General features: G+C 38.8%; 1 protein-coding gene across 1 annotated transcript; it reads right to left on the minus strand.

Moving 5' to 3' along the window:
* Window positions 1–17,106: 17,106 nt before the first annotated feature.
* On the minus strand, window positions 17,107–18,533 carry LOC116929195 (twist-related protein). The gene has a single exon (XM_032936349.2). The coding sequence runs from the start codon at window positions 18,222–18,224 to the stop codon at window positions 17,421–17,423; it is 804 nt and encodes a 267-aa protein (XP_032792240.2). The 5' UTR covers window positions 18,225–18,533; the 3' UTR covers window positions 17,107–17,420.

The following is an 18,533-nucleotide window of genomic DNA, read 5'->3' on the forward strand; positions in this document are numbered from 1 at the left end:
ACTAAAAGAAGAGCGTGGATAGCGTATAGCGTGTCCTATAATAAATCAAAGGCAAAGGTGCCCAAAGGTGCGCTCACGCTGGATTCGGTCCAATTAACTTCTTTTTAAAAGTGTGCTAACTATTTTCGTGTTGAGGACCTCCCTCTTCAGTTATAGTAGACAATGCATTTACAACTGGCGTGTGCTACAGCCCAGCACAAAAAACAACAAGAGCTTTGACTGTATGTATATATGCATATCATCCTTTTTTCATATCGTATAATATGCAAAACATATATACCATTTGGTCGCTTAAATAAATCCACCTTCGTGGCTTGAGATTCAGTCTTTTATAGGGACTGCTTTGTGAGCATGGTAACATTGGTTTTGGGTGTGCGAGATTGCCCTTGGAGTGTGTATACTATAGTTACAGTAATACAGAAAATGATACGATGTTGATACATAATAACAACTTTGAATTAGAATAGCTCAAAAAATATAAGTTCTACGTCAAAACGAACTTGATTTTCGTGATTTTTGTTCAATTTTGAATCGAAATCATGTATTTGAAACTATAAGTAGAATTTAGCCAAAAATGAAAAAGTGAGAAGTATACCCTTCTCACTTTTGTCAAAATCCGTGAAAAATGACATCTCTTAGAATTCAATGAAAATCACAGATTACAATCAAAATTTTACGCTGATTTCAGAAAACCCATTTGTTTTCTTATTAAACCAGCTAAAATTGGAATAATGGAACCAAAATGCTGCTGGTATACGCCAGCACTGTTCTCCCGTTTTCTAAACGTTTATTTGAATAAAAAACTAAAAACTAAAAACCCATCGTCAAAACAAACATGATTTTCGTGATTCTCGTTTAATTTTGAATCGGAATCATGTATTTTAAACTAAAAGTAGAATTTAGCCAAAAATGAAAAAGTGGGAAGGCTATACCCTTCTCACTTTTGTCAAAATCCGTGAAAAATGACATCTCTTAGAATTCAATGAAAATCACACGTTACGATCAAAATGTAATGCTGATTTCGAAAAAAGCATTCGTTTTCTCGTCAAACCAGCTAATTTTTTAATATACGGTTCCAAAATACTTCTGGCGCGCCAGCATTGTCCACATTCGTTTTCTACGTTTATTTGAAGAAAAAAAACCATAAGCCCAACGTCAAAACAAACTTGATTTTTTGTTAATTCTCGTTTAATTTTAAATCTTAATCATGCATCTTTTTTCTTCAATATCTATGGTTTTGAAAAATAAATTTAAAAACCAAGAAAAGTCGGGCTTATTTTTTTAAGGCCGATTTTTCGCGAAAAACAGTCGGATTTCAAATGTTTTTGCTGGAATTCCATCAAAACTTAATCTGTTATAACCCAGTTTGAACGCTTGGACGACACGGATTTTAAATATACAGTTGTCGCATTAAAAATTCCTTTTGTTGTTGCGACCATTTCTTTTCGTTTGCCTCGAAGCGCAGGTGTTTCTTATTGTGAAGTTGCGGTACAGGGGATGGAAGTGACGTCACCATGCCAACGGTTCCTCAAGATTAGGCAATTAACGCGTCAACGGGACAATATCCAATCGAGGGTGTGAGCAAGACCACCGTGAATTGCATCATTCCCTCTCTTTTTGCCCGTCTATATCGGACGTTGAGGTTTCAATGATGATTGAAAGTTGGTTAAGCCACACCCAATTGTTGCTCGCAATGCTTGGCCAAAAAATGAAATTTGATATACGCACGATTAAAAGCTGCGTTACTTGCCTGAAACATTCGTACCCGGTGACAGTCTATTCGCCATCCACCTGATCATTAAAGTCTTTTTGATGGTCTAGCTTCACGTATAGGGTAAACCCGTCTGACGGGTTATTGAGATAAGATAAATATGCAAATCAAGCCGTAAAGATAAAAAGAAAATCGACCATTTTTGGCGAGTACAACGACCCATCTCTACGTGACTGCTGAGCTTTCCACTGGGGCCGTAAGAGCCAAAAACAATTTGGGCCATTCGTTTTGTGACCTTTCAACATTGGCCGATAATTCGGAACAAATATAAGTTGGACGTTTAAGCGGGCAAAGGTATAATTATTAACTTGCCAAGCTGAAAAAAAAAGGAGCGTGATGAAGACTTTTCCCATTTACTTTCGTTTAGTTTTTGTTTTGTTTGTTTGTTTTTTTAATATTTTGGGGGATGTATAGCGAACTATTTAAAAATGGCGGCTTCTTTAGTCTCGATGCTAATAGTTCAAACACTTTGTTTTTGGTCTTTTCTTTTAATTAAATCACTTTTTAATGTCTTAAGCGCCATATAACCTATGTGTAGGTGCCTCGTTACGCGTCCATTTTTTTTTTCTCCCCCAAAAATAATTTAACAGCCATCGTTTGACCTCGTCGCTGCCATTTGGACGTTATAACTTTTACCTTCTATACAGCACATTTCCCTTTTGCGTATCTCGAGATTTAAAAAAAAAAAAAGTTTGGTAATATATGAAATATAAAAAAAAATGCGTGTATATGCTAATGAAAGACATTTGAGACATTGATGACGGCTCGTATCTATATACCTCGGCGTAATTTCTTCTTTCACGCCGGTGTTATCTTTCCCCCCACCTCGGCCCCTATTAACGGGCCGTTAAAAAGAAAAGGCTGCCCCTTTTTTAGTGCTCAACTTGCAGCAGCAACAACAACAATCAAACCTTCGCGTCTATTAAAAACGGTTCACCGTTCTGCTGGTATAAATTGTAATTACGAACGCGCGGGGCCCGTGATCAAAGAGTTTCTGGCCACAGATATATAGGAGGCGCCCTGCAACACCCAAACAGAAGAAAAGAACACCCTTTTGGCCTTCAAAAACAAAACAGAAAAGGAATCGAAAAATTCTTGTGTTAAGAAATTGGGAAAAATAAAAAAAAATAAAATAAATAATATACTGTCCGGTTGAAGCGGACGGACGCTGCTGGGACGGGCAGCGGGAAGCTTTTTTTATATACACCCACCATAAATGGAGAGGATATACGCACTTAAGGGGGAAATTTAATCATTAGAATTCGGTGTTAACCTCTTGATACAAGCGACGTTGTGACCTCAGAAGAAGAAAAACCGAAAGTCTATATGAACCGATTTAAAAGTCAATATCCTGCGGGGCAGTATAGGCCTATATACCTCTATAAGGTCATCGGTTGAGACCATTTTTGTTCTTGTTTCTTTCGTGTCGGCGCTTATTTTTCTGATTGATCGCTTCTATTTCTCGCATTTTCTTTGTTTATTATCATTGCCTCATTTCGTATGCATGGATGTCGCGTGAGACTCCGTTAGTTTAACGAACAAGGGACCCATTACGTTTGTTTTATTATCGAAACGATTGTTTTGATTGCTCATATCTGGTTGAAATATCATTGATTGAGTGTAATGCTATATGTTATTTAAGCACGATCAGGAATCTTTCGAGTTAAATAGGGAAATACGCGCCAACAAAACCTTATCGTTCGAAACGAAGATAACAGGAGTTTAATTGGTTCTGTTGATTTCATTTCGCCAGATGATTTTAACTTAAGGGCATAAGCGAATACGTCGTGATATGCGGTACGAAGAACAGGCGTGGTACTGTAAACTCATGCTGTCTCGATCAAAAACAAGTTCGCGATTCGCTCTTTTTTTCATCATGAATTTTGTGATTTTCAAGATCCAGAAGTCCATAAATTAAGACCAGTTTGATTAAAGGTCGAAATCCGGTCTTTTTATAATTAAAAAAGCTTTCGAGAATTTCCCTTTTTTTTTTTTTTGAGGTCATCACTTTGACACTGGTCAAAGCTATGCCAAACATAATAATAATTATTTTTGAAATGTCTGGTTTATTTACGAGTATCAACATCGACAAGAGACGTGCATAAAGCATAGACGCATTTGGGCAACGATTGGGGCAACATCCTATTGCATAACGCATGTCTTAAACTTGGCTTGCGGAACAATATGCATCTTAATGAGAGATTGAAATCAGTATTGAATGGATGGAGTCAGCCGAGTGAAAATCTTTCACCATACCGGATCACCAAAGTCGTTTGCAGTTATAAAAAAAAAACATTTTTTTTTTTTCTTATAAGGCAGAGAGGATACATCATTTCAAGACGATATAGCAATTTGGCCCTTTTTTGGGGCCAGTTTCGGAGAGCCTTGATGAGAAGAAACTGTTTGTCTTTTGATTTGCTATCCGCGTGGATGGAGCACGTGATGGCCATAAGATACGGATCTAAGAATGTTTTAATGGCGATGACAAAAGGCCAACCAGTTGCGTTCGTACTGCATTAGCAGAAGAATTATGGATGTAAAAAAGGAGAAGAAGAAAAGAAATATTCGTGCATTGTGCTTGATGGTTGGCTGCGGGCAGAAGCACCTCATTTGAATCAGTAAATCAGTTCTCTTGTGGATTTGACGCTCAATAAAACACTGACCGCATCACACAGAGATTGCATCGCCAGAGACACCTGCTGCTCATCTAATGTCCAAAATTCTAGATTAAAAGCGATGCAAACAAAAAAGAAAAATCAGGTGTCTATATTCCCGACCGGCCCAGTTCCGGTGCGAAACTTTTCGCCTGGACTTGTGTGAAAAAAGGGAGAAAAAAAAAAAAAGAAACGTTAAAATAAGAATAATAAAAAAATCGTGTATTCCCGTCCGTCAGTTGTAGAGAGGGGAAACAGACTAATTAATGTTAATGAAACAACCGGGTTTTATTTTTATTTTTTATTTTTTATTTTTATTTTCGTTGAATTTAGGAGAAGGACTAGGCCGCTAAATGCCCCGAAGAGAAATTATCCGGATCGAAATGTGTGGAACTGGTTAAACCATCAAAAAAAATTTAATAAAAAAAACCGAGAAGGTGTGTGTATATGTGTGTGTGTACGATTACGTGGACAGGGGTGGTGGGGGGGGGGATAACACACTTCCTTCTTGCGTCATTTCCCTTATAATTATAGGGACAGTGTGAAAAAAAGAAATGAAAACAAAAGGTGAAGTTGATGATGACATAGTCGATGTATTATAGTCGCACGATTGTAGGAATTAGTTTCGCATTTTTTTTTCCCCTCCCGAGTTACTTGAACTTTCAAACTGCTAATTTATTCTAGTCAATTTTCTTTTCTGTTTGGACGCATTGGCTTCGTCCCTCTTTTTTTTTGCGCACCTATAGACGAGCAGCAGACCATTTCCGTTGGTCTGTTTCTTTTTTGTTGTAAGATCGACGTGGAAAAAAAGAATAGATGCAGAAAATATTTGAAGAGATTTACAGTGCGGATAGGATCAACAGTGCGGATCGCCGTTGGTGTGTAATCTTTTCTTTGGACAAATAAAAAAAGAAGAAATTCCGAGGAAATATGGAGATTGTAATTTAATGATAGAAACGGACGTGCTGCCAACTGCTTGGCTATTTCATCCCCCCTTGATTGTTCTTTTCTCTCCACTCTTTTGATATTCTAGCCATAAAAATCCCAATCGTGATTGTTTATTCTTCTTTTTTACACGACTTAATCATCGCGATGCGCTTTCACGTTTTCTTATTGCAGTTTTTTTTTAAATTCTAATTCATTTATTTGTTTTCTTGCATTTTGAAAGTTTGGGTTGAAACACACAGTTCTGCTGGCCTTCGATTCAAGAGGATCTCCTCCGGCCTTTTGTTTTTTTATCCGCACTCGTTCATCACGATTACTTATAGCAGTCGAACTCTGATCATTCAACACAACGAAAAATAAATAAATGAATCAATAAATAAAACATATTGAAATTTAATGATGAACGCGTGCATCTCTTAAATCTGCACAAACTTATAGATTGCAGTCCTGAATTGAAGTTTTCTTTGTTTTTACGGCGGTCAAAGTGACACATTCAAATTTCAAGAGGGGATATAGTCTATACAACATTTGGCCTTATTCGCATTTAAGTTTTCCATTTTCCATTTCTTATTCATCACATTCCTATTCGTCCAACAGATACGTGTTGAATGCCAAGAGTCTATTACAACGTGTCAAATCTAGCGAGGAGACGAACCGGTTGGAAATATTTAAAAAGCTACTCGTCAACAAGTCCCTTACTCAGCTGCTGTTTGGAACAGTCCGCTTATAGTCTATAGCCCATCTAACTATATTTATAGACGTCTAATTTTATTTTTACCAGGTATACGTAGTATAGCATGTATAAATAGGGGAGAAGAAGCTTCTCCTTTTCTTCCTGTCCTACATGTTTGGGCTGCTTCGTGTTGAGAGGATCGAGCCGTGACAAACGATGGAAATGCCGTGGCGTTTTGTCCGTGTACAAACAGTTCTTTTCACTTGTAACACGGAACACACAAGAAGATAATGACCCCTCCGTCCTCCGACGTTCCTTTTCTACCTGGCAAAGTATTACGTTCAGTTGGCTAACTCTCTTTTTCATCCCTCCTTGTTTATGGCCGTGTTCTTTTTGGTTGTTGTTGTTGTTGTTCTCGACGAGAGTGAGGACGCGGTTTAATGAAACGAAAATGTTAATATGCGTATACATGTGAAAGTTATGCGTTCTTTTGCCTTGGCAAAAATAAAAAAAGTCAACATCCATTTCCTTGTTGATGCTGACTGAAAGATTTTGATTTTGGCCAACTGCCCTCGGGCGCTTTTTTCGTGAAACGTTTTCAGGTGTATCCCCAATTGCGGATGACCGATTGCCTGTCATATGAAACTATCTATTTTTTTTTTTCTATTCCACGTTTGGTATAAATATGATGACAAGTTTTTGGCGTTCATTCTCCCACTGTCTGTGCGCCAGAGTTTCCACACGGTTAAATATACAACAGCACAAGACGTGACTATATAGTTTTAGCGGAAATGTTCCAAAACTTATATTTGATGGTCTGCGTTTATTGCGAGCATCCTCAGTAAGCGGAACCTCTTGTCGATCGATGATGAATTTCGATTTAAAAAAAAATAGAGCGCAATCTCCTATTCACAGGGAAGATTAGAATCTCCTTTGGTGCAGTACCGTTCCAGCACGACACAGTCTCGATCTAATAAAAAAAAAATGGCCAAGAAAAGACTTGAGGTCGTTATTCTTCAATTTCCTATTTGCAGGCGTATGGTGTATATACAGTACATAAGAACTGGAATACAAGGTGCTCCGTTAGCGCGATCGTGCTATACTGGAACGTCTCCAACAATATGGCAAGTACAAAACGAAGGAGAGAATAGAAGCGGAAGAGGAATTTCACGATTGAAAAACGTGTATAGAGATACGATAGCTCTTTTGGGGGCCAGTGTGTATAAAGAGTTGCTGATTCACACTCTTGTGTCCGTCGAGGAAGCTGGAACATAGAAAAGAAAAAAAGTTTTTTTTTTTTTTTAAGTTGGGCCTGTCTTTGAATTTTCAAGATTTCCGGCTGCTCCGTTGAGTGTAGCAAAACTCCTGACACGCGTCCATTTCATTTTCTTGTTGAATGAATCAAGAAGAGTGATGATGAAATGACCTGCAAATTGATTAATAAAAAATGGACGACACGCCGTTGGTTTTCTTATTACACAGCCCGTCAAGCAAGGCAATTTTGTCGAAAACCGTTTTTTTTTTTTTCGAAAAGGGCAGTGGGAAATTCGAATCACGAAATGCAAATGCTTGTCTGATCATCATGCATGTATGTATCTCTAGGGATACAAGACGGTCCACGTTCTACATACGCTAATTGTTTAGAAAAAGAAGAAGAAGAAGAAAAAAAAACGGTATCAAATTTACGAGCTACAGGAATGATTCACGACGTAATTGTTCAACACTTCTCGGGGCGTGAATATTAGAAAGGGTACTTGACCTTCGCTTGATCACAAACCGACGTGTTTCGTCTAAACAATTTCGCCCTCCAATCCCAAATGGATGCAGGGCTGGCCTCAGCTGCGGCTAGACAGAGCCAAAATTCGGGCCCGAACGGCACATGAATATTCTAATTGATATACATTGGCATTGCAGTAGCCCCGCAAGTCGTTGGATGCGCTTTTTCACCTGGCGACGACACGCGTTTATTAACCTCATGTCAACAATCATCTGCATGAGTGCCAAACGGGTTTTTCAAAACCAGAAATTCGAAATGTTTTTGAGTTTGAGTGCCATGAGTTGATTCGAGGGCCCCCCACACGTTACAACATTCTCTGGTTTTGGGGGGGGAAGGTAACAGACAGATACGAGTGCCACACATATATCCTCTAAATCCTTCACGTAATATGACGTTGATCCCCTGAAGCCTTTTCTTTTCGAGAACTTACACAAAAAAAAGGGACTTTTTCTGGCCGTGTCGTGCGCCCTGTTTCATTGTCTGTCAACGTATTATGATAATAAAATAGACTGTAACAATCTGCTACCCGTTTCATTCAATAGAAAGAAGGAGTCGGTAGAAGAAAAAGAAAATTTTCTGGCATTAAGCAGTGACTTTTCCTTTTTTATTTTTTAACATCCTTTTCTTTAAACATGAATGCTTTTCTTACATTTCCTTTTATACACGGCAGCACTAGATATTTATGATTACACAGTAACGGGCTAGGCTATATATACATTCCAGACTGCTGGAGGTTCATCATCAAAGTGTATATAAGTAGTTCATTCCTTTATAGAACGCGGAGCGTGATGATAATGTGAACGTTGCAGATCTCTTTTTATAGAAGATGACCCTCCTGTTATCATTTTACACGCTGGTGCGCATTGCTAACAAGTAAAGATATAAAACTAGTAGACTTTATTGTATCCCTTTTTTTTTTTTAATTTTTTTACTATAGCATGAAATAGACTTTCTTTTAATTCAACCCCCGAAAAAAAGAAAAAGAAAAGGGAGAGAAAGAAACTCTCGGGTCAGCTGACGCAGCAAGTTCCGAAACGTGATTATGTTGGTCCATCAGAGCGGATCTGTAGTGGGGTCTATATACTCGTCCAGCGGATTGCCGGAACAACTTTGCCTGTTCACCATTCTCAAGTTGACGAGTGCCTCAGGTCGTCTTCTTTTCATATGCATAATTCGTTCAAGTATGGCTCGATCACGGACGACTGATGGTCTCTTATATATACTGTACATAATATCCCCATCATCGTATAACCAGGATGTATATTTAACTAAAAACTGGAAATATGTTTGATTGTTGTTGTTTTTTTTTAAAGAAAAAAGAAAACTGTATATGAAAGTAACAGACATTTCAAAGTTGTTGTTGTTTCAGGGCGATGCCAATAAAATCAAAGGATGTATTAAGGCTGTAGTGGAGATTGACAGCCAGAGGTCGACGTGTATCGGACCACCCGCAAAACAAAACACACATCAGCTGTTATATCCAAATACCTCTACACGATACTTTCTCTATTATTGAAACATCTATTTGAATAAAGCCCCGAAACGCTGGGATATAGACATAACTTTGCCGATCTCAGCAGGCCACATAATCCGCCATCATCAGCCGAAAACAAAACGTCCAAGGTCTATACATATAATGACGATGATTTTGATATCAAAAACAAAATAGCTGATTGACGAGCTAGTCATGATACATAAATCTATAGCCGATAGTTTCACGTGTATACATAATATACAAACAAGGCGGCAGCCACTCCCGTTGTGTTTATCGCCAGGGCGATGTGGCGGGACCTTTCAACCTGGGCGGTAAATGCGCAGCCTGCAACCAGCACGCGCACGCTAACCTCGAATTACGGTGTACACCAAACTCATTTGACCAGCCGACTATATAGGCACATCAGAGCCTACGTCATATTTTTGTTGTTGTTGTTTCTGCTGTGGAATGCTGGAGAGAAAAAGTCCGCTGCGAGTAATTAGAGAAATTTCTTTCGGCTGTCGAAAGGTGCGTTAAAGCATAGCGATAAGTTAATAAGGCTTAAGGTATGCACCTGTCGACGAAGAAGAATGGTGTTCATTTTTTTTTTTTTTTTTTCAACAACAAATTCTTTTGTACGTGAGAAATGTAAAGCCCGTTACAGTTGCGTGCTTAACCGTAATGACTGTTCATTAGAAGCGACCTGCAGAAGCTTAAAGGCCAACAATTTTGCCCTTTTTCTTTTTTTTTTTGGTACGCTGCTCGCGGACCACGTCGAACAAATGAGTGCGGGCACAAAAGGGACGTGCTATTGCGGACGTGTTATAAATAACACTTCTCTCTCTCTTTTATCTGCACCTCTGGTTCGCCGACATTTCGGAAAATAGTTCAGATGATAAAAATCGCAATTGAGAATGGCCACGTTCTTCTTGGGAGCCTTTCGTGCATGTCGCTATCAAGTCGATGATCTCGACGATTATGAGCCGAATTGGTTGCCATGAAGTTGACCCTCTGGCAATGGGATAAAAGCAAGTTAAAAGTAAATATCGTCATCTTCGTGTTCTGTAACGAGCGGTGCGGAGTATAGAGAGAGATGGACGTTTTGAGTGTAAACGTTTATTTGGTTTACGACCTGATGGCTAAATATCCATAAGACGTAGTATACAGAAGAGAAAAAAAAAAGCTTTTTAGTTGGATCACCTCCCATTTGCATCATGTGCCCTCGTATTCTAATTTTTGTTGTTCAACGTATTGCGCTCTAAGCGTGTGTTCCAAATTTCAGCTCTCGGATTCACGCGTGAAAGGCAACGAGGGTAGATATATACGAAAATTGCAATAGGACTAATGCACGCTGAAATGTTTTGCAGGCAATTTGATGTCCGTCTTTAATGATTTGCCCGCAACGTGTAATAATTAGGGATATTGTATAATTGAGTGTCAGGCGTGTATTTATACCCGCCGGTGTCGGCAAAAAACGCGCAATCACCCCTCCCCCTTTTCGAAACTATTGTTAATAAGCGACGTCTCACTTTGTAAAAGTAATAATTGTATCATGTAAAATCTACAGGGATTGAGCTTGGCACAATCATCAAGCTGCTCTTTATCTCTGTCTGTGCAAACAGTCGTTCACTATATCTCACGCTGGCCTGTTTTCCATTGGTCGGTGATTTCAATTTGTCAGAACTTTCGTGCCCATTTTTTTTTTTTTTTTTGGTTTTCGTTGTGATGAAACAAACAAAACAAAAATGTCTGAAACATTTTATGACATATACAAATTCTTTCATTGTTTTATTTTTGAAAAATCCCAGTTGGCGGGAACTTGTCTGCCATTCAAAACATTCGAGTCTCGACAATGGCCCTTTCAAGTTTAAAAAATGTGTCTGTTTAGATGTTAAGTGTGCGGACATGTTTACCTAAAACTTTGACGGGAATGAGAGCCCAGCGATACTAAAAAATAAAAAAAAAAAATGAGGAAAAGCTAAAAAAATGTTGCACGCGGGCGTGAGATAAAAGATTATTGCCAAGCTGGAAATTCGACAACAAAATTTGGCCAGACCGCGATTGCACCGGACAAGGAGGGTGGCCTGCGCGTATATACACGAAAATAGAATAGCTGGGCAATTAACTACAAGTATACACGCACAATGCAAACACAAGAGTTCGCTGAGTATCAGTTCTATAAAGCAATAATGACGATACAGAAAAAAACAAAACGAAATTCTTTGAATGCTGTGTACACGCGTTACCTTGTAGCGTGCAAGCTGCGTGGAGTGAAGCTTTTATTGTTCACAAAATAAAAGAATAAAGCAGCGTTTTCAAAAAAGAGTAAACAGGAAGCCTGTTACGGTCAAGGCGTGTGGCCAGTAGAAGGAGACCAACTCAATAAAAAAAGTCTAGTCAGAAGAAGAAGATAAAATGCTGGCAAACAAAACGTATATCCAAGAATAGAATGCAAAAGAAATGGCAGAAGGTAAAACAAAACGATTTCACACACATATAAGAAAAATTTGAGCGACACGACAAGTTTACGCAGCTAGACAGCAGCAGGCAGGAGGGCCTTTCAGTGATGAGTTAAAGCTCTCAGTTGATTGAGCCAAGGGAAAGTGAATGCCGTTATTACGTCATATCGGATTAAGACTAGATACTTTCGATTGTGGCCGCATTTGATTGAAGTCACACATTCGCTGGAGTCTCTTAAGTGAATAGCTTGGAGAAAATATAGTTTTATTTGTGATTAGGCCATACGCAGTGTGCTATTTGCGTTTTGTTTTACAACCGGAGACTATAATACCATTTGAGAACTCAATGGGAAAACATTTCTTTCCTTTTTTTTTTTTATTTACTCCTTTTTTTTGTAGATTTTTAATTAATAACCCTATCAAAAAATTTTTTCTAGCCGCGGATTTCATTATTTTTTTTTTTCCAATGAAATTGATTAACAAAATAGCTTTGTTCCGGTATATTTGAAATTGATTTTATAGAGGTTTCATTTGCTATAGTTTACTACCTTATTACCACAAGGTTTACACTTTTTAATTGATTGCAATGAAGCGGAAACGAAAGGTGGGATTCTATCCAGCGACTGAAATGTGTTTTTTGAACGGGTTTAGGCAATCGGTTCGTTGCCGAAATTCGATGCCAGTCTGGCGGGGTGGGCCATTGCGGGCGGCTCAAATTCCATTCCATCAAACAAACCGACGTCTCATCAGCAGGGACGGGTCTAATTTATGATCCTGTCGGACTGCGCTCATTTCTCCATCCAACTTTGTTTTTTAATGCTACCTACACTCTACTACACTACTACCCCCCAAAGATCCCTGAAGAAAACATTCAAATTTCTTTTCTTTTCCATTTTTTTTTTTTACGTCTCAATTCTGTAAGGGGAGGACAAAAAAATCTGGAAATCTCTTTGAAAGGGGAAAAAAAAAAGAGAGATTCTTTTTCGGCATCTCCGGGGGTCTTGTAAAAGACCATCTGAAGAGATGCCAAGTTTTTTTTTTTTTCTATCTTGGCTGCTGTACTTCTGTTGCTGTGCGCAGCTTACTGAAGATGGTTAATAGGATCCGCTTTAATTAAGAAGCTCTAGGGTTTTTCTTTTCTTTCAAATATTCCCTACACCTATAAAGATCCGTTTATCACGCTGTATATAGCTCCCGAAAAAAAAAAGAAACTAAATACGAAGATCAAAAGACAAAAGGGAAAACCGACAAATTCTTCCTTTTTTAAAAATCTTTTTAGTTATATAATCACTTTTAAGACGGTTGAATCAGAAGATGATGAATTCAAAAAACAAAAATAGAAAGGTTCACACATGAATCAAAGAATTAGGTGACCAACAGAGCGAGGATGTATACCGTTCTGCGCGCGGAGTGCGGGATGCTACGTGAGCTATGACCAAGGGGGGAAAACAAAACATAATTGCCATCACCCCGCTGAAAACAATTTCTCAGCGAAGAAAGGCACAAAAGAAATGGCCGCGCGAGAATAAAAGAAAACAAATGTGAAACCACTTTGTCCTCATTTTCTCCGATTTTTCAATAAAATGTCGGCCCATTTTCTTATTGCATTTATTATTAATCAACGGAATAATAATTTGTCGCGTAAGATTAAATAATCAAATTGAAAAATGCCACCGGAATTTTTGGTGTATCTTCCGTTTGTTGCTGTGGAGACGGGGCGTTTTTCCCCAAAACGAACTGCTCCAGGCCGATGGAGTACTTGAACGGCTTGGGAAAAATTTCTGGTTTATTTTATTATTTTTTTTGTTTCTCTTGCTGGGAATTTGTAATAAAATTTTAAAAAATGGGAAAAGAAAAATATGGAAACCTGAGGGGTAATTATTTCGCCATCTTTTCTAAGAAAATCCTCAGAAAACAAGTGGAGAGAAATTGGGAAAAAAAGAAAGAAGACTATAAGCATATGCTGTTTATGCTGTCTAACTTTTGTGAATAGACATGAAACATTTATTACATTCTGTGCGGGGCAGTTGCCAATCATTTCTTGGTTTTTGGTTTTTTTTTTTTTTTATACGTTGAAACAGCAGCCGTCACCGTGAAATGCGGTGGTGTGTTATACCGTTGGCCGGGTTGGCTGTCGTTCACCACTGGTTTTCTTCTCCCCGTGAATAAAAGGCGGCACTTTGGGATAATAATTTTAACTTGTTTTTTTTTTCTTTAAAAAAAGAAAACAGACGATACGCCAAATAAAACAAGTTTTCGCCATTCTGCCGGAGAAAAGGGGGAATCTCTCTCTACTTTCGTGGTGCTATAATTAAAGGGTCTGAAACAAAAAAAATTAAAATTCGAGAGAAAAGAATGGCATATTAAATGAGCTGTTCGGACAGTATATCGTACTGTACACAACAAGCATATTATAATGATTAGGATAAAAAAAAAATATGTATAAATAAAACAGTGTGTTATGAAAAAGAAATGAAAAACTATATATGTTAGATATTAAAAATAATGAAATAAAAGATGACGTACGCACCTGCTCACCGGCCTGAGCATATATAATCATTTGCCTACAGAAGAGCGTTACGTCCATTCACAGCAACAATGAAAAGCTTATACAGCAAAAAAACGGGGGGTGGAGGGCAAAACGAATAAAAACAAGTATACATAAAAAAAAACCAAAAAAAAATCACGAAACATTTTGTGCTGGCTGTTTGTTGTTTTGTTCATGTCCCCTTTATCTACCTGAAGCGAAAAAAAGAAAGAAAATCTGAACATAATAATTTCGACAAGATTTTCATCCGAGTTCGTTGCACTTAGAACCCGCAAAAAATGCGCAAGATGTGTTAGTTAATAAATTGAGACTTTCCCGCTCCTCAATAACGGCTTTGTTATTCGGTTAGTTCTCCTTTTTCGGCTCGTGGAAATTCCCCTTTTTTTTTTTCTTTATTGAGTTATGTGACTAATTTCAAACGTAAAACGAAACCTACAAGCTCTATACATGTAAACGCATTGCACTCCAAGCCAACGACGGACGGTCTCATCCATCATGTTCCGTCCATACAAGAAAACAGAGAAAAAGAAAACATCAGAAAAGACTTGGGACGAAGATTTTTCACGCTTCTGCAGCTGATGTGGGGTCTTCCTGAGCCTCTTTGATTTTGTTTGGTTCACAATTCCCGCGTGAAAAGCTTGCGTGCGTTCGAGCCTTTTTCTTCTTTCACCTCTCGTCGTGATGATTCATGTCCGATATTTCCTGACAGCCTCCAGAGTCCAGTTAGATGTTTTCCTTGTTCTCTTTCTATTGGCTTACATTTACATTTATATATACTTTTGCAGATACACAGACATTATTTTCAGCTGTATAAGAAACGTCACTGGGAAGCCTTGACTTTCCATTTTCATTGCCCGATGAAATGTGTTTGTGTTACACACTTCGTTTATTCCGCTACAGGTTGAGAGGGAAAGGACCAATGGCTAAATAATAGTGAAATAATAAAAAATAAAATACAAAATAGTAATAAAAATTGAATAAAAAAAGAGCTTCATTAGTGACGCAATTGAACCTGTAACGCGGTCAGACGGTAGCAAAATGTCCTCCGCTTCTAAAATCGAAATAATACAAGCACTTCTTTCTTTTTCTTTTTTTTTACTGTAAACTGTAGACGCATTTCACACGCTGCGAACTGCGACTATATCGCAGGACATTAGTTTAACATCCTTTCCTATTATTATTATTTTTTTTCTATCGAAGGGAAAAACTATTAAAAATACAATGTACACACATTCCATCGTTTTTCGAGCCCTTTGTCGCCGTCGATGATGCGCGTTCAAGTGTGAAATAATGAAAAAAAAAAACATTTTTCCGTCGCACGCACGGCGGTCGCCGATAGGTCCGTGTTGATCTATTGTGTGTGTAGGGATGGCAGCCTATGATTCCGATGCAGCACCCCTTAATGGCCTAATAACACGAAGCCAACCAATTGGAATGAACGGAAATGCAAGAAGACAAATAAATTCTGGATTTGTTTTCATTTTCCATCGCCCACAGTTCTGAGGGTCGGTGACACAAAGTGTTGCACCATATACACGGACAATGTCGGTCCTTTTTTTTTCGGTATAACCGATTTGCTTCCTATATTTAATTTCTTACAGATCCCACGTTTTTAAAAAAATTAATCAATTAATTAAAGTCAATTACTCGAGTCTATTGAAATGATTTGTTTCGTTTCATATTCCTCACTTGTCTTTTGCAGGGATGAAAACAATTCAAAAACAAGTTTGATGTTTTTTGCATGTGCGTGCGTGAGTATCTCTCCTTCTTTTTTTTTTCCTTTTTGTCCGAAAGAAATTAGATGGGCGTGCTTCACACGAAACGCGAAGAAAGAAAAACTTTGCGCGCTTGCATAAATGACGGCAGGGAGAAGAAAGAGTCTGCGATCGGAAATGATAAATGGAATCTAAATCTTGAAGCAATTTGCCTAGTAATTGAGACCGTTTCCGAGAAAAAGAAAGAAAAGCATGTCGATTGAAATAAACAGAACGAATAAGCGATTTTTACAGGCACGTTGCCACGACCCGTCGGCGTCAATCTGTGGGAAACAGTAGAAACCAACTGGTTTTATTTGTTGTTAAATACTCTCGAGATCGCGGGCTGAGTGTATTCGATTTTCTCGCAATATGCAAACTACGTAACCTGAAAAGAAAAAAAATGGCGAGAAGGATCCCGTTTGTTTCACTTACAATTAACAGATTCTGGATATTAATATATACGGCAGGCAAGGTGAAACGATGAAAACGAGGAGAACACACTTGAAAATGACTCTGGGCTTCTTTCTTCGTTAACGTTTCCAGAAATTTTCGAAACGAATAACGTTCGTTACTAAGTTGTGTGTGGTCTTTTCGTCCAGTGGCTAAATGTCTAGTCGCCTTTTACATATACATACCTGATGCATACAGACGCTCATCAGTGTCAAACAAAAAAACAAAAAACAAAAACACGGAGAAAAAGATCAGAGGTGGAGGGCAAGAAGAAGGGTCTGTGTGAGGTAGCCAGTTCACCCCGCCCTTTCGTGTTATGACTTTGTAGACGAGCAGTTTGTCTAAGAAGATAAAAATGAAATATTCAACATGGCAATGGTCGAGTCTAAATAGATATCATTTTTGCTTTGTTCAGGGAAAAACGAAAAGCCAGTCGTTAATGTACGAAGCAATCACGAAAATCGTTCCTCAACTTCTTCGTCCAGCATTTCTCCGCTATTCAAATAGCTGTCTGTGTTTGTGTGTGGTTCGACTAAATACGAGCTGAATAGTTTAGGCATTTTATTTTATTGAGGTGAAGAAAAAAAGAAGAAAGAAACAAGCGCAAAATTGTAATAATTGCTCAGTTAAGCAAATTACATCCAGACTTTGGGTATTTCATCTTTTTAAAAAAAACATATATAGAAGCCACATGTGTTATAAATTACAATCATTCGTTGACTAGACAATAAATTGGAGACGGGGGGGAATCAAGCCAAAATAGGCGGGGTTGGTTGCGTGAATAATAATAAACAGATTTAATGAATTTTTTTTTTTTCAAAAGAATATCCCCCCCTCTCACCATTCGCGAAAAGACCATCGTTCATGTTGACTTTTACTCATCTGCATTCCGAGTAATTCAACTCTAACGGATCAGTGATGTTTGACCAGTTCGTGAAGTGCATTGATATAGGTCTGTGCCATCTGGAGTGTTTCGAATTTCGAGAGTTTGCGGTCACTACCTAACGAAGGCACGACCTCTCTTAGTTTCTCGAAGGCATCGTTCAAACTGTTCATACGTCGGCGTTCACGGGCGTTGGCAGCCGTCCGTCTCTTCTTCATGACCTCTACAGGTGGCGGAGTAGTTGAAGTTGCTCCTCCGTTATTGTCCTCACCTCCGCCGACTGCCCTTTTGCTTCGTGAACTGCTCGATTGTTGTTGGGCGTTGACTGCTGTTTTCTTAGAATTCTTCCTGCGGCCAGTTTGGGCCACGCCGGGCTCCACTTTGACGGACGGGGATTCCACGGTGGCTACAACCTCAGGCCGGGGTGGCTTCCAGGACTCGTGGTCGGATAGCGGTCGAACAGTTTCGGATAGTTGCTGGATTGAGCATTTGCTTGCGTCCACACGTTCGTCAAAGGCAGACACCCCGTTGATTGAATGGCTTCGAACGATGGTCAATTGAGCGAAATTTGATGAACCGCTTGAATAGCCGTGAGGTGAATCACCTCCAGCGTCAGTATTGGCGCAATCAGAAATGGCGATGGATGCGTGAGACGGTGGTAACGATTGATGGATAACTGACGGTGGCGTACGGTAGATGGTCTCTTCGCCCAGATATCCACAACTGGGTAAATTAGGTGTACTGTAATAAGGCAGTTCGTCTGACAGCAGAAAATGCGCACTTTCGCCAGGTAGGACGGCTTCATCTCCCGGATAAAATAAACGCTCAGACATTTCCGTTGGATTTGTCAAGAACTCAAAACCAAAACAAACGGGCACTTTGAGTAAACACGCAAAAGAAATGTTGAGCACGGAAGAAACAAACTGCTGGAATCACGGGAGCTGTTTTTTGCGACAATCCGTCCCGTAGTAGAGTCCACCATAAAGTCCGGCTAGTTGGAGCATTGACACCTGGGCTAACGTTGTGCGCCCAGCTTAGATCATAACGAACCAAAATTGAGAAAAGAAGAAAGAACTTTTCTTACTTGTTGTTATTTGTATTTATTTTTTGTTTTCTCTCTTCCTCGTTTCCTCAGTTGAAGA

Source organism: Daphnia magna, linkage group LG1 (genome assembly GCF_020631705.1).
Source record: "Daphnia magna isolate NIES linkage group LG1, ASM2063170v1.1, whole genome shotgun sequence".
Classification (NCBI taxonomy): Eukaryota; Metazoa; Arthropoda; class Branchiopoda; order Diplostraca; family Daphniidae; genus Daphnia; species Daphnia magna.

Coding starts and splice junctions, on each gene's coding strand:
- LOC116929195 (XM_032936349.2), bottom strand. CDS start 18,224: ATGTCTGAGCGTTTATTTTATCCGGGAGATGAAGCCGTCCTACCTGGC.